Source organism: Salmo trutta, chromosome 19, assembly GCF_901001165.1.
Source record: "Salmo trutta chromosome 19, fSalTru1.1, whole genome shotgun sequence".
Taxonomy (NCBI): domain Eukaryota; kingdom Metazoa; phylum Chordata; class Actinopteri; order Salmoniformes; family Salmonidae; genus Salmo; species Salmo trutta.
Genome location: NC_042975.1, coordinates 27664220 through 27679794, shown reverse-complemented (window position 1 = coordinate 27679794; position 15575 = coordinate 27664220). Strand labels below are relative to the sequence as shown.

General features: G+C 43.5%; 1 protein-coding gene across 1 annotated transcript; it reads left to right on the top strand.

Moving 5' to 3' along the window:
- Positions 1–489: 489 nt before the first annotated feature.
- On the top strand, positions 490–5381 carry LOC115154279 (membrane-associated progesterone receptor component 1). The gene is made up of 3 exons (XM_029700337.1): positions 490–1669; positions 2428–2583; positions 3162–5381. Exons 1-3 carry the CDS (start codon positions 1306–1308, stop codon positions 3254–3256), a joined length of 615 nt encoding a protein of 204 aa, XP_029556197.1. The 5' UTR covers positions 490–1305; the 3' UTR covers positions 3257–5381.
- Positions 5382–15575: the final 10194 nt, after the last annotated feature.

Genomic DNA, 15575 nt, shown 5'->3' with positions numbered 1-15575 from the left:
GCGGCATGCACAAACAAAGTGTGCGAACGCCATGATACCAAAGAAGACAGTCCTGCTATCAAATATTATATATGAACACTGACGGAATATGGCGGAAACTTAATTTTTATTTGAAACTGCTAGTGAATCGAGTGAAGCTAATAGTACAGAAAGTGAGAATGAGTGGGTTACAGTGGCGAAGAAAAGGGGAAACAAAAGAAGTAAAGCTATGTTGGAATATAGGAAACCACGAGACTCGTTTTTGGTCAGAGTCAGGGTTTTGGATGAATGCTACTTGGGATATCCGCTTAACTTCTCCAGGAAAATCTGGAATGTGTTGGAAGAAAGTGTGGAGTCGGTGAGAGTCACAAGAAGTGGTCTTATTTAGATTTGCTGTGTGTCTGCGGAGCAGAAGTGTGTGTTAAGACTCAAAAATATATCGGAGTGAAATGTTTACTGCATGGATTTTCGTAGCAGGGGGTTATTTCTGGGGTGGTGCAAGAAATAAAGGTAGAGGATATAACTGAAGACATCGATGGAGTGGTTGGTGCACGTCGATTGACCTGTATGGTGGATGGAGAAAATAAGTTAACTTCATCCATGCTACTGTTCTTTGATGAAGAGTCTCTTCCTTGTCATATAAAGTTAGGATTCATGAGATACCCTGTAAGAGCTTTTGTGCACAAGCCCCTTCAGTCATAAATGTCAAGTATTTGGTAACGTGTCGTGTGTGCAGAAGGATATAATATTTTATGCCAGATGAAGGGAAATGCTGCAACTGTGGAGGTGAACATCTCCAGCAATTCTTGAAGTGCCCTGTTAAGGTGAAGGAGAATGAGGTGGCAAGGGTAAGGAGTGTCCAGCATGACTCCTATCTGGAGGCGGTGAGAAAATCGGAAGGAACGAGTAGCGGGGAAGAAGCAATGGTAGTAGAGTTACCAAGACCAGTGAAGGTTTCTCATCAACCGAGGGATGGTGAAATGCTACATGTTAAAAAGGTGGACTCTGTATTTTTTATTGCAATGGTCATAAAGGTCATAAACTGTACAGCACAAGCGGAGAAGAAGTCTAAGAATATTGGAATCGTGAATGCCGCTGAATACTTTTTGGGTCTGTGATTTCACAGCCGAGGCTGTGAATGTAGCCCCATCACAGGCCCCTGAGCATGTGTAGGGATATATTTTAGAGTGGACTGTGATTGAAGAAGTATGATTATTTTTTATTTTTTTAAACATACAAAAATAGTTGACGTGTTTTGTTTTTTACGATAACGTTTTCCCCCTCTCCCGATGTTTTTTTTAGTTTCTTATTCAATACCCCGTCCAGATGGTGGCGGCAATCGCCGTTAACCCCATCGAAGAAAGACCAAAGAAGAATAAGCTTACAGTGATAAACATGGCTGATACAAAGGGAGCAGATGAAACTACTCCAGGAGTTTTACAGGAAATGTTCACGTCTCCGTTGAATTTGAGTCTGCTTGGCCTTTGCATATTTCTTTTGTACAAAATCTTCCGCGGAGACACGCCTGCAGATATGGGCGAGGTTGAGGAACCTATGCCTAAACTCAAGAAAAGAGATTTCACGTTAGCGGAGCTACAACCGTACGATGGCCTGCAAAATCCAATAATTCTTATGGCTGTCAATTCGAAGGTGTTCGATGTTACCAGAGGAAAGACATTCTACGGGCCAGGTAAAATAAGTTGTAGGCGCAACACCAGCTATTTCTGCTCAAATGAATGGTTGGCGCAACCGTAGCCAACTGGCTTGCTGGTCAGTCAGTTTTATTCTTAGACTTGTTACTTTGTCTATTGAATTATGTGTCTATATTTTTTTGTATTTCGAAGTTGTTGAATTGGAACTACGACCATCTAAAACGCCACACCCCCTTCTTTATGAATCACCCGCTATCGAATTTCACAACACGCGAAACTGCGTGTTCTGCCGACTTGGCACAATGGCATGTAACCTCACACCAAGCTGATTGATCCTGCACTGTCACACGAACACCCTTCCTTAAAATGTATAGAAATTGCATATCTTCTCAGTCTGTATTGAGGTGTGTGCTTGTTGCCTTCATGCAGTTTAAAAAGAAAGTTTGACACAGGTGAATGCCTTGCACTAAGGTTGAATGTTCAATTCAGCAAGACCATATGGTTGCACAAAAAAAGTATTGTTGAGGAATATTGTAGAGCAGTATTTGCTCTTATTTCAAGGATTCAGTCTGTACCTTCTGTCAGTCTCTCAACATTTAGAATAGAGGAGTTGTTGTTAGGGGTGCTTATCTTTGAAGCCACCAGACTACAGTAAGTTACTGTATGTATGTTGGAGCGCATGTGGAATTTAATTAGCAGATAAATACAATTGCATATTTTCTGTCTTCACAATCACATTTTAGTTTCTAAAATATTTAGCTGAATTTCAAATCAATCTGTGTGTGATGTTTTCCAGAGGGTCCCTATGGAGTGTTTGCTGGTAAAGATGCTTCCAGGGGCCTGGCCACCTTCTGTCTGGAGAAGGAGGCCCTGAAAGAGACCCATGACGACCTCTCGGACCTCAACGCCATGCAACAGGAAAGCCTCAATGAATGGGAGACCCAGTTCACTCGTGAGTTGATGCAGGAGTTGGTAGTAGTTGCTACAAAACACTGATCTACATTCAGATACTGTATTTTCAACTTCTACCTTTAGGGAAATGGACCCCTTGCAGTGAACATCACACGCACCCACTATCCACTCAATAGTGCAAGTTGTTGATGCACCAAGCAGCTTTGATGACTCTTAGAACTATTGGTGTTTAAAATGTATGTTTATGTGCCTCAGGGAATAACTTGTCTTGTAGTGGTCCAGTCTTTTTGTGCTTAAGTCAACTACTGTGTTCCTCTTGTATGACTTGGCAACGATAGAAGAGTTGGCTACATAACATACAAAAATATGGTACCATGCCAGGGGATAACGTAATACTACTTTGCATCAAATTAATCTGTTAGATACACTTTCATCTACATTACATTGAATACTGCTTTAAATTTAAACCCACACGTGGGAGTCTTTTTTTATTTTTTATTTTATTTTTTTATATAAAGGCTGTTCTCCACCCAGTTGATTATTATGTTCTTGAGATGGTCTCTGTTGTCTGAAGGTCCCTGAGGGACTCAGTCATTTTCATCTTCTTTCCTTTCACAGAAAAGTATGACTACGTTGGGAAACTTCTGAAACCTGGAGAAGAACCCACAGAGTACACGGATGATGAGGAGGTCAAGGACAAAAAGATGGACTAGAACTCACAAGGGAAATTCAGATGCCTTAATTTCTTTGAGGATAATGTTATGCATATTGCCTTGTGTTGCAGCCATTGAGCGAAATGCTGTCTCCTGTATGGTTTTTGTATTATGTCATTGTCACGGACCACCTCTTATGCTAATTTCATATGCCATTGACCTTCATTAACCTAAAATACACTTGATTTTGGTAAAGGTTAGAATAATTATTGAATACTGTACTGTCTTTAAGTTATACAGGTAGTATTAGTTGTAATGTGGAGGCTGTGTTTATTTTGGCCGTCTTCTAGATTTAGTCATTTTGACTAGAATATTGTCTTAGTCACGTTTTTGTCATTTGTATAATCATTAAGTCTAGTTGTCAAAATTATAGTAACAGTTGGCCGTTTTAGTCATCACATTTGTATTGCCTCAACCTATAGTAAACATAACTGACTTCCATGTGTACAAACCTATATAGCCTTGTCCTACCAACATATTTTTCTGCATAACATATTCCCAACAGCAAAAATAAGACTAACATATGTAACAGTTATCTGGGTGTGTAAATTCCTAATTGAGCCTACATAGATATTGAACATTGCATGCAAAACAAACACACACACACAAGCGCAGAGAGAAAGTTTAACACGATCACCAGATGGTGCCTCAAAGTAGTATGGGTTGGTTACTCCTCTGTCACTCGGTCGTGTTATTTCCATTGTTATCTGCCACATTGATGTCCAAAAGTAGAACGGGCGAATGACTATTTCACCCAGTGATATAGTCAAGTCACTAAACCTCGAGTCCGAGTCACCAGTGTTCGAGGCCTGGTCCAAGTGCTCAAGTTTGAGTCACTGGGTCCACATTAACTCAAAGTTAACCCAGTCAGATATATATAGTGTAGTGGCAAGATGGATTTAGTCAACTTGTTTGCCATTATTTTTGTGCCATCAAATGTTTAACGTTACCAGGGCCACTTTTATTTGCAAAACTTTCTTGAATGTTGCAAATAGAAAATCCATTAATAGCGTCAACGTTATTTCTTATTCAACATGTCAGAGAGGCATTTTCTTCTACATAGCCTATTTTTATCTGAATGTTACTGAATGTTGACCTGCTGAACACACCCTAGTTCGTTGACTATAACTAGATATTGAAGTAACATGACTGAAGGTGTAGCCTAAACAAATGGTTAAAGGTCTGGTCTGCAAGTAGCCTAGTTTAAGAAAGGGCACTTTGGTTTAATTAATGTAAAATATGAATAAACAATAGAAAACTGTTGTGCCGGTATTAAGGGTCATATCTTTTGAACAGTAATGGCTAGAATCAAGTAGTTTTCTCTGAGGAAAAGAGATTTGACTAGTACGTTGGCTACAGAACCTGGCTATAAAATGCAGTGGAAAAAGTGGGAGGGTTGAGCGAGACCACAAATTCAAAAATGTTTCTATTCTCAAGGGAGAGAAACATAGCTAGACAGTTTTACTATTAAACTTAATGCTGCTATTCTTTTATTTTGTAAAGCATCTTGTGTTTGTTAACCAGGCAAAGGGTATCTTACTAGAAGGCTGATGGAGACTGGTTAGCTATGGGGAAGTAAGAGAGTCGTCTGCACAATATGTATAATCAGACGCGGAACCAAAGGAGCACCTGTCTACCCACACTCATTGCTTGTACCCATGCAGCTCACCAGCTGATGTAGGCTGGGCTGTGTTTGGCGGATGTGGAGCGTCCTTCCCAGTGCAGTATAGAACTGCCCTGAGCATCTGTGCTGCAAATATTAATTGTGCTTATCACTGAAAAGCTCTCAATCTTTCCAAAAACTCTTGTCCAATCCATGTAGTAGTCAGATTATAGTCTCACTTTAGTCAACTAAAATGAAAAATCATATTTGTTTAGTTATAGTTTTTTTCAGGGTCTCTTTAGTCAGTTATAGTATTGTCAATTGCATCTGAAAAATAGGTGTTGGAATATTTGAATCACTATTTTTGTTGATGGAATTAACAGCTGTAGCTTGATAGGAATTTATTTCCTTTTTTGTAATCTTGAGATGACCACAGATTTTCAATTACACAGAGGTTGATAATGTTCTATCACATATATATATTTTGTTTTGTTGAGTATCCATTAAAGTATCCATAAAAAATGTCTGACTTGGCCATTCTGAGTGATCCATCACTTAGTGTACCTAAACATCACATACTCTGACTGCACTGCAGCTAGTGTTTCTCATATGCGTTAGAGAAGATAATGCTTGATATACTTAGTCTAGCATTCACTTTCAGCATGACTTTGTAATAACACAATTGGTTGAATATTTTCACATACTACTAGTGTATGGCTTGCACTGGATGAAGTAGGTTTTGGGATGTTCATACTGTAGCACACATTTCTTCAAAATGTCAAGTGAACTAAGGCTGCTGCCTGTGTCCATTATGTATGGCATGGCAAATACTCCCAGGAATGGGCCAGAACCTGGACTCGAATACCAGTAGACACAGGAAGGGAACACTACAAAATCCATTACTAAGGAATGTCATTGTCTGTGTGATCATGAGACTGATTTTGATATGATAAATAAATCTCTCCAAATGGATAATCAAACTAAGACATTTTTTCCGTTTTTTATTGTGTGTGTGAATGCTGGTCATTGGCAAGATATATTTCAGTAAACTGGTGACAAATATTTGAATACAATGCTAGTGAGGTATTGCTTGATAATGTGCATGATAGCCTCGAGACCCATAGAGGCGTAGTTCTTCCTGACGTATATGGTTCTGTGCATGACACTCGGCTGAAATAATATAAGGGATTTAGGGTACAATTCCGTTACATTATTTACTCATCACAATGTCCTACTTTTCTCTGAAGCGTCGATTTTTTATGATGTAATTATAAATCCTGTATGAAGGGGTTGCAGATGCGTCACAAATCGCCTAGCAACCAGACCAGGCACCATGTTGGAAGACAAGAGCACACAAATAGAATGAATAGAACAGATGGCCCCATTTAAGTGAATGATGGCATAATGGGTGGAATAATTATGTGTATAAACCAATGATGTTCACTGAACAAAAATATAACCACAACATGCAACAGTTTCAAAGATTTTACTGAGTTACAGTTCATATAAGCAAATCAGTCAATTGAAATAAATACATTTGGCCCTAATCTATGGATTTTACATGACTAGGAATCAATGGCGGTTCTATTTTTACATGACTAGGAATCAGTGGCGGTTCTATAGAAACAAATTGTAGTACATAAATACAAATAAACAAGATAATCAAATTCTTACACTATTACCCTATTGCTAACAAAAACAAATAAAACTAAATTGCACGAATCCTATATCACACAAATACACAAATAGAATAACACACTTAAAAAAGAAGAGAACCTGATTATTACACTATTGCACTTCAAACAAGAAACACACAAACTAAATTGCACAACTGCCATCTAAACTCTGACCTTTCTTGCCTTTCTTGATGCAAAGTCATCAATTACATCATCATAAGAAATCTGCCCAGCAATTGCATGTTTAATACTGATGACAGCAATGCCACTAAGGTGTTTCTGTGACATGATGGACCTTAGGTAGGATTTGATGACCTTCAGCTTTGAAAAGCTTCTCTCTGCTTCAGCTATGGTCACTGAAAGAGTAAGACAAATTCTGAGAGCAGTCCACAAATGTGGATACATTTCTGAGAGCTCCCTTTCATGTATAAATATCAGCAGCTCAAGCAGGGTCATGGTCTTCGAAGGCAAGTCAAGCAAGTTCTTCAGTTCCTGTGCAAGCTCTCTGCCGTCCAAGTCCGAGTGCTCTTTATAGTGCAGTGTCGTACTAGGGGCCTCACATTGTTCTGTCAGCTCCTCATTTGAGAGACTTTGGAAGGTTGACAGCATTCCAAACTTCTCTCCCACCTTTACCAATCTGGAAAATCTTTCCTGAAGGGCTGAGGTAGCTGCATCAACAAAAACATTGAAAAATGTCACCTCCAGCTTCTTCAGGGCATCACTGAAAGGCTCATCAAATGATTTGTATGAAAAGTGTCGCTTTGTGGACCTCAGCCTTTTTTGTTGTAGAACGGCCTCTACATTCATACCCTTGCAAATATCCTTGGCTGATGTTTGTGCAGTCATAAAGCCTGTTGCTCTGTAGTTGCTGAGACCGCTCTCTGTTTTTCTGAAAAGACTGACTGCAACATCCAGATGCATACTGGGAGACTGCATCAGTTGCTCACCTGTTGGATCTGGCACAAGATGTCATACCACACCACTGTACAGATGCTAAAGCGGTATGATCCCACCTGCTCTGACAAGGACTGGGCCTCATTCTTTATCACAGGGTCTTTGGTTTGATCTCTCACCTCAATCATTGCATCTCTCACCACTGCTGTCTGATACCTCAGTGGCTCGACACTTAACTTTCCCACCTTGTCTCAGTCCACATCTTCAAAGTGATGTCCACATGGTTTTTCAGGATGGCCCATCGCTGTCTGCAGGCTGAGAACAAGGTGTACAGTTTGTGTAAGATGCCAAAGTAACCTGTGGCATCGACAACACTTTTAGCAGCATCAGCCACAACCAGGTTCAATGTGTGAGCCCCACATGGCACAAATTGTAAGGGTTGCGAAACTGGTGGCAGTGAAGTCAGACGCAGGAGAGCAGAAATAGGTAATAGCCGGAGCAGTTTAACTTCTTTGGAATAGGGGGCAGTATTTTCACGGCCGGATAAAAAACGTACCTGATTTAATCTGGTTACTACTCCTGCCCAGAAACTAGAATATGCATATAATTACTAGATTTGGATAGAAAACACTCTAAAGTTTCTAAAACTGTTTGAATGGTGTCTGTGAGTATAACAGAACTCATATGGCAGGCCAAAACCTGAGAAGATTCCATACAGGAAGTGCCCTGTCTGACAATTTGTTGTCCTTCTGTTGCATCTCTATCGACATTACAGCATCTGTGCTGTAACGTGACACTTTCTAAGGCTTCCATTGGCTCTCTAAAGCCGCCAGAAAGTGGAATGGGGTGTCTGCTGTCTCTGGGCAAAGTACAGCAGCTCTGTTTGTGAGTGGTCAGCCTGGGGACAGTGAGACTGGAGATGCGCGGTCACAAGACTTCTCCATTTTTTTCTTTCAGCCTTTGAATGAATACAACGTTGCCCGGTTGGAATATTATCGCTATTTTACGAGAAAAATAGCCTAAAAATTGATTTTAAACAGCGTTTGACATGCTTCTAAGTAGGGAAATGGAATATTTGGATTTTTTTTGTCACAAAATGCGCTTGCGCGTCACCCTTCGGATAGTGACCTGAACGCACAAACAAAACAGAGGTATTTGGATATAACTATGGATTATTTGGAACCAAAACAATATTTGTTGTTGAAGTAGAAGTCCTGGGAGTGCATTCTGACGAAGAACAGCAAAGGTAATCCAATTTTTCTAATAATAATTCTGAGTTTAGTGAGCCCCAAACTTGGTGGGTGTCAAATTAGCTAGCCTGTGATGGCCGAGCTACGTACTCAGAATATTGCAAAATGTGCTTTCGCCGAAAAGCTATTTTAAAATCAGACATAGCGATTGCATAAAGGAGTTCTGTATCTATAATTCTTAAAATAATTGTTATGTATTTTGTCAATATTTATCAAGAGTAATTTAGTAAATTCACCGGAAGTTTGCGGTGGGTATGCTAGTTCTGAACATCACATGCTAATGTAAAAAGCTGTTTTTTTATATAAATATGAACTTGATTGAACAAAACATGCATGTATTGTATAACATAATGTCCTAGGAGTGTCATCTGATGAAGATCATCAAAGGTTAGTGCTGCATTTAGCTGTGGTTTGGGTTTATGTGACATATATGCTTGCTTGGAAAATGGCTGTGAGATTATTTGTGTCTATGTCCTCTCCTAACATAATCTAATGTTTTGCTTTCGCTGTAAAGCCTTTTTGAAATCAGACAATGTGGTTAGATTAACGAGAGTCTTGTCTTTAAAATGGTGTAAAATAGTTGATTGTTTGAGAAAATTGAATTGTGGTATTTTAGTTGGTTTTGTATTTCGCGCCGTGCGATGCCATTGGCTGTTGGCTAGGGGTTCCGCAGGCGGAACGTCTGTCCTCAACAGGTTAATTTCAAAACCAATGGCAATAAAAAAATAACCTATTGACGATGGCTAGAAGACCGGTGACACCGACCGCCGAACACCGACCAAACAAGGAGAGGAAACGACTTCGATGGAAGTCGTGACAGTACCCCCCCTTGACGCGCAGCTCCAGCAGCGCGCCGACACTGGCCTCGGGGACGACCCGGAGGGCGAGGTGCAGGGCGATCCGGACAGAGATGGTGGAACTCCCGCAGCATTGAAGGGTCCAACACGTCCTCCACCGGAACCCAGCATCTCTCCTCCAGACCGTACCCGTCCCAGTCCGCGAGGTACGGAAGGCCCCTCGCCCGACGTCTCGAATCCAGTATGGATCGAACGGAGTACGCCGGGGCCCCCTCGATGTTCAGAGGGGGCAGAGGGACCTCCCGCACCTCAGACTCCTGGAGCGGGCCAGCCACCACCGGCCTGAGGAGAGACACATGGAATGAGGGGTTAATACGGTAATCGGGGGGAAGTTGTAACCTGTAACTCACCTCGTTCAGTCTCCTTAGGACATTAAATGGCCCCACAAACCACGGACCCAGCTTCCGGCAGGGCAGGTGGAGGGGCAGGTTTCGGGTCGAGAGACAGACCCGGTTCGCACCGGGGCCTCACTGCGGTGTTGGTCAGCGCCGGCTTTCTGGCGCAGCACGGCAAGCTGAAGGTGAACATGGGCGGCGTCCCATGTTTCCACCGTGCGCCGGAATCAGTCGTCCACCGCAGGAGCCTCGGTCTGACTCTGATGCCAAGGAGCCAGAATCGGCTGAAACCCCAGTACGCACTGGAAGGGGGAGAGGTTGGTGGAGGAGTGGCAGAGCGAGTTCTGGGCCATCTCTACCCAGGGCACGAATGCTGCCCACTCCTCCGGCCGGTCCTGGCAATAAGACCTCAGAAACCTACTCACATCCTGGTTTACTCTCTCCACCTGCCCGTTACTCTTGGGGTGTAAACCCGAGGTAAGGCTGATCGAGACCCCAGATGTTCCATGAACGCCCTCCAGACCCTCGAAGTGAACTGGGAAGTGCTCAATGTCCGCGTCCATCTCCCACACTACCGGCACCACCAGGCAGGAGGCCGGGAGTATAGGGGTGGGATCCATGGGCAGCTCCTCTGTGTCATACAGCCGGGACAGTGCGTCTGCCTTCGCGTTCTGGGAACCTGGTCTGTAAGAAAGGGTGAAAACAAAACGGGTGAAAAACATGGCCCACCTTGCCTGGCAAGGGTTCAGGCTCCTCGCCGCCCAGATGTACTCCAGATTGCGGTGGTCAGTCCAGATGAGAAAAGGGTGTTTAGCCCCCTCAAGCCAATGTCTCCACACCTTCAAAGCCTTGATGACAGCCAACAGCTCCCGGTCCCCCATGTCATAATTTCGCTCCGCCGGGCTGAGCTTCCTCAAGAAGAAGGCACAGGGGCGGAGCTTCGGTGGCGTACCCGAGCGCTGAGAGAGCACGGCTCCTATCCCAGCCTTGGACGCATCCACCTCCACTATGAATGCCAAAGAGGGATCCGGATGGGCCAGCATCGGAGCTGAGGTAAACAGAGCCCTCAGGTGACCAAAGGCCCTGTCCGCCTCAGCCGACCACTGCAAACGCACCGATCCCCCCTTCAGCAGTGAGGTAATGGGAGCCGCTACCTGACCAAAACCCCGGATAAACCTCCGGTAGTAATTGGCAAACCCTAGAAACCGCTGCACCTCCTTTACCGTGGTGGGAGTCGGCCAATTACGCACGGCTGAGATGCGGTCACTCTCCATTTCCAACCCTGAGGTGGGAATGCGGTACCCTAGGAAGGAGACGGACTGCTGGAAGAACAGTCATGCTCCAACAGTCGACCAAGCACCTTGCGCACCAGGGACACATGCTCGGCGCGTGTAGCAGAGTATATTAGAATGTCATCAATATACACCACTACACCCTGCCCGTGCAGGTCCCTGAAAATCTCGTCTACAAAGACTTGGAAGACTGATGGAGCATTCATCAACACGTACGGCATGACGAGGTACTCATAATGCCCTGAGGTCGTACTGAACGCCGTCTTCCACTCGTCTCCCTCCCGGATACGCACCAGGTTCTCGACGGACGTCCTCGCACAAACTGCAGCGATAATGGTTGATCAGGGCCCTGTCGTTCCATCCCACTCTGGGGGCCAGGGTCCGAAAGTCCAAAGCAAAGTCCTGTGCGCTCCTCGTCCCCTGCCGTAGGTGGAAAAGACATTCACCCACCGCTCTGCCCTCGGGCGGGTGGTCGAAGACTGCCCAGAAACGACGGGTGAACTCCTCAAAGTGGTCCAGCCCCGCATCTCCTTCTACCCACACGGCGTTGGCCCACTCCAGGGCTTTCCCCGAGAGACAGGAGACGAGGGCAGACACCCTCTCACGGCCCGAAGGAGCCGGGTGGACGGTTGCCAGGAATAACTCCAACTGCAGCAGGAAACCCTGGCAGCAGGCAGCCATCCCATCGTACTCCCCGGGGAGGGTGAGGCAAATCCCACTGGAACCGGGTGCAGGGGGAGTGAGTAGTGGAGGCCCCTGTTGTGCTGGGGGAGGCGCTGGACGAACTCCCTGTCTCTCCCAGCGGTCCATGGTTTGGACAACGCGGTCCATGGCGGCGCCGAGATGGTGGATCATCGCCTCTTGCTCCAGGACGCGCTCCTCGACCCCTATACCAGGGGCACCTGCTCCTGCTGACTCCTTATGCGTGGTGTGGAATTCTGTATGGGTTGTGGAACTGGTGGCAGTGAAGTCAGACGCAGGAGAGCAGAAATAGGTAATAGCCAGAGCTATTCAAAACCAACGGCAATAAAAAAGAACCTACATGGGTACAAAACCCGACGCACACCAGCAACATAGTGCACAAGCACTTACAAACAAACAATTCCACACAAGGACATGGGGGGAACAGAGGGTTAAATACACAACACTTAATGAGGGAAATGGAAACCAGGTGTGTAGGAAAACAAGACAAAACAAATGGAAAATGAAAAGATTCTCGTTAATCTAACCACAGTATCTGATTTCAAAAAGGCTTTACGGCAAAAGCAAAACATTAGATTATGTTAGGACACCACCTCAACAAGAAAAGCCAAACAGCCATTTTCCAAGTAAGGAGAGGCGTCACAAAAACCAGAAATACAGCTCAAATTAATTACTAACCTTTGATGATCTTCATCAGATGACACTCCCAGGGCTCAATGTTACACAATACATGCATGTTTTGTTTGATAAAGTTCATATTTATATCCAAAAACACCATTTTACATTAGCTCGTGATGTTCAGAAAATGTATTCCCACCAAAACTCTCGGTGATTTTGCAGAGAGCCACATCAATTTACAGAAATAATCATCATAAACGTTGATAAAATATTCAACAGTTAATGAAAGAATTATAGATAAACGTCTCCTTAATGCAACCGCTGTGTCAGATTTCAAAAAAGCTTCACGGCGAAAGCACACGTTTGCAATAATCTGAGTACGGCACTCAGCCATCAACCACAAGCCAAGCAGAAACCCGCCATCTTGGAGTCAAGAAAACTCAGAAATAGTATTATAAATATACACTTACCTTTGATGAATCCCAGTTTAACAATAACATTTTATTTTTGTTCGATAAACTTAATCTTTATGTCCAAATACCTCCATTTTGTTTGCGTGTTTGGTTCACTATCCCAGGCGCGTGCTTGCTATTCCAGACGAAAAGTCCAAAAAGTTATACTACAGTTTGTTGAATCATGTCAAACGATGTATAGCATCAATCTTTAGGATGTTTTTAACATAAAACTTCAATAAAATTCCAACCGGACGATTCCGTTCTCTTTAGGAATGAATATGAAGTCAGCTCGCACCCAATTCCGAGCGAGTGACTGAACTCGTGCCTTATCCTGGGACACCTGGTTGGAACAGCTCTTGTTGGCTATCTGTTCACAGTAAAAGCCTGAAACAACGTTCTAAAGACTGTTGACATCTAGTGGAAGCCTTAGGAAGTGCAATATGACCCCGTAAACACTACAAATTGAATAGAAATTCACTTGAAAAACTACAAGCCTCAGATTTCCAGGTTTTTGCTTTTCTCAGGTTTTTGCCTGCCATATGAGTTCTGTTATACTCACAGATATCATTCAAACAGTTTTAGAAACTTCAGAGTGTTTCCTATCCAAATCTACTATGCATATCCTACCTTCTAGGTCTGAGTACCAGGCAGTTTAATTTGGGCACGTTTTTCATCCGGACGTGAAAATACTGCCCCCTATCCCTTAGAGGTTTAAGGGGGTACTTTTGTCATGACAACAAGGTGACAGTGTGCTCTACTCATGGCACAACAGAATCATTCAGATTCACAGCATATGACAACAATTTTGTTTAACTGAGGGATATCTCCTTTGATATCTGGAAAAGGACAAAGTAGTAGAAACTGATGCTGCTGCAGCATTGCTCATCTTTACAGTGGGAATCCAGTCGACAAGGTTGTCTTGATAGAGATCAGCTGGTGGACCTACATTACATAAACAAATGAAAAGCATATCTGATGTTAGAATATACATTTACAGGTCACCAAGAGAACCTTCAGAAAGTATTCCCACCCCTTGACTTTTTCCACATTTTGTTGTGTTACAGCCTGCATTTACAATTTATTAAATTGAGATTTTATGTCACTGGCCTACACACACTACCCCATAATGTCAAAGTGGAATTATGTTTTTAGAAATTTGTTGAAATTAATTAAAAATAGTTGAAAAAAAAAAAGTTGAAATGTCTTGAGTCAATAAGTATTCAACCCCTTTGTTATGGAAAGCCTAAACAAGTTCAGGAGTAAAATTCACATAATAAGTCGCATGGACAATAATAATGTTTTACATGATTTTTGAATGACTACCTCATCTCTGTACCCCACACATAAAATAAATTCCTATTTTATTTGTCACATACACGTGTTTAGCAGATATTATTGCGGGTGTAGCGAAATGCTTGTGTGTCTAGCTCCAACAGTGCAGTAATATCTAACAAGTAATATCTATCAATACACATAATCTAAAGTAAAGGAATAAATATTTGGATGAGCAATGTCAGTAGAATAGGACAGAATACAGTATATACATATGAGATGAGTACTGCAAAATATGTAAACATTATTAGAGTGACTAAAGTTCCAATTATTAAAGTGGCCAGTGATTTCAAGTCTGTATATAGGGCAGCAGCCTCTAATGTGCTTGTGATGGCTATTTAACAGTCTGATGGCCTTGAGTTAGAAGCTGTTTTCTAGTCTCTTCGTCCCAGCTTTGATACACCTGTACTGACCTCACCTTCTGGATGACAGCGGGGTGAACAGGCAGTGGCTCGGGTGGTTGTTGTCCTTGATGATGATCTTTTTGGCCTTCCTGTGACATCGGGTGCTGAAGGTGTCCTGGAGGGCAGGTAGTTTGCCCCTGATGATGCGTTGGGCAGACCACACCACCCTCTGGAGAGCCCTGCGGTTGCAGGCAGTGTAGTTGCCGTACCAGGCGGTGATACAGCCCAACAGGATGCTTTCAATTGTGCATCTGTAAAAGTTTGAGGGTTTTAGGTGCCAAGCCAAATTTCTTCAGTCTCCTCAGGTTGTAGAGGCGATGTTGCACCTTCTTCACCACACTGTCTGTGTGAGTGGACCATTTTAGTTTGTCAGTGATGTGTATGCCAAGGAACTTGAAGCTTTCCACCTTCTCCACTGCGGTCCCGTCGATGTGGATAGGGGGGGTGCTCCTTCTGCTGGTTCCTGAAGTCCACAATCAGCTCCGTGGTTTTGTTGATGTTGGATGAGAGGTTATTTTCCTGGCACCACACTCCCAGGGCCCTCACCTCCTCCCTGTAGGCTGTCTCGTAATTGTTAGTAATCAGGCCTGCTACTGTTGTGTCGTCTGCAAACTTGATGATTGATTTGGAGGCGTGCGTGGCCATGCAGTCATGGGTGAACAGGGAGTACAGGAGGGGGCTGAGCACGCATCCTTGTGGGGCCCCAGTGCTCAGGATCAGCGAAGTGGAGGTGTTGTTTCCTACATTCACCACCTGGGGGCGGCCCATCAGGAAGTCCAGGACCTAGTTGCACAGGGTGGGGTTCAGACCCAGGGCCTCGAGCTTAATGATGAGTTTGGAGTGTACTATGGTGTTGAATGCTGAGCTATAGTCAATGAACAGCATTCTTACATAGGTATTC

Coding starts and splice junctions, on each gene's coding strand:
- LOC115154279 (XM_029700337.1), top strand. CDS start 1,306: ATGGTGGCGGCAATCGCCGTTAACCCCATCGAAGAAAGACCAAAGAAG. Junction 1,670..2,427: donor AAAGACATTCTACGGGCCAG/GTAAAATAAGTT, acceptor GATGTTTTCCAG/AGGGTCCCTATGGAGTGTTT. Junction 2,584..3,161: donor ATGGGAGACCCAGTTCACTC/GTGAGTTGATGC, acceptor TTCCTTTCACAG/AAAAGTATGACTACGTTGGG.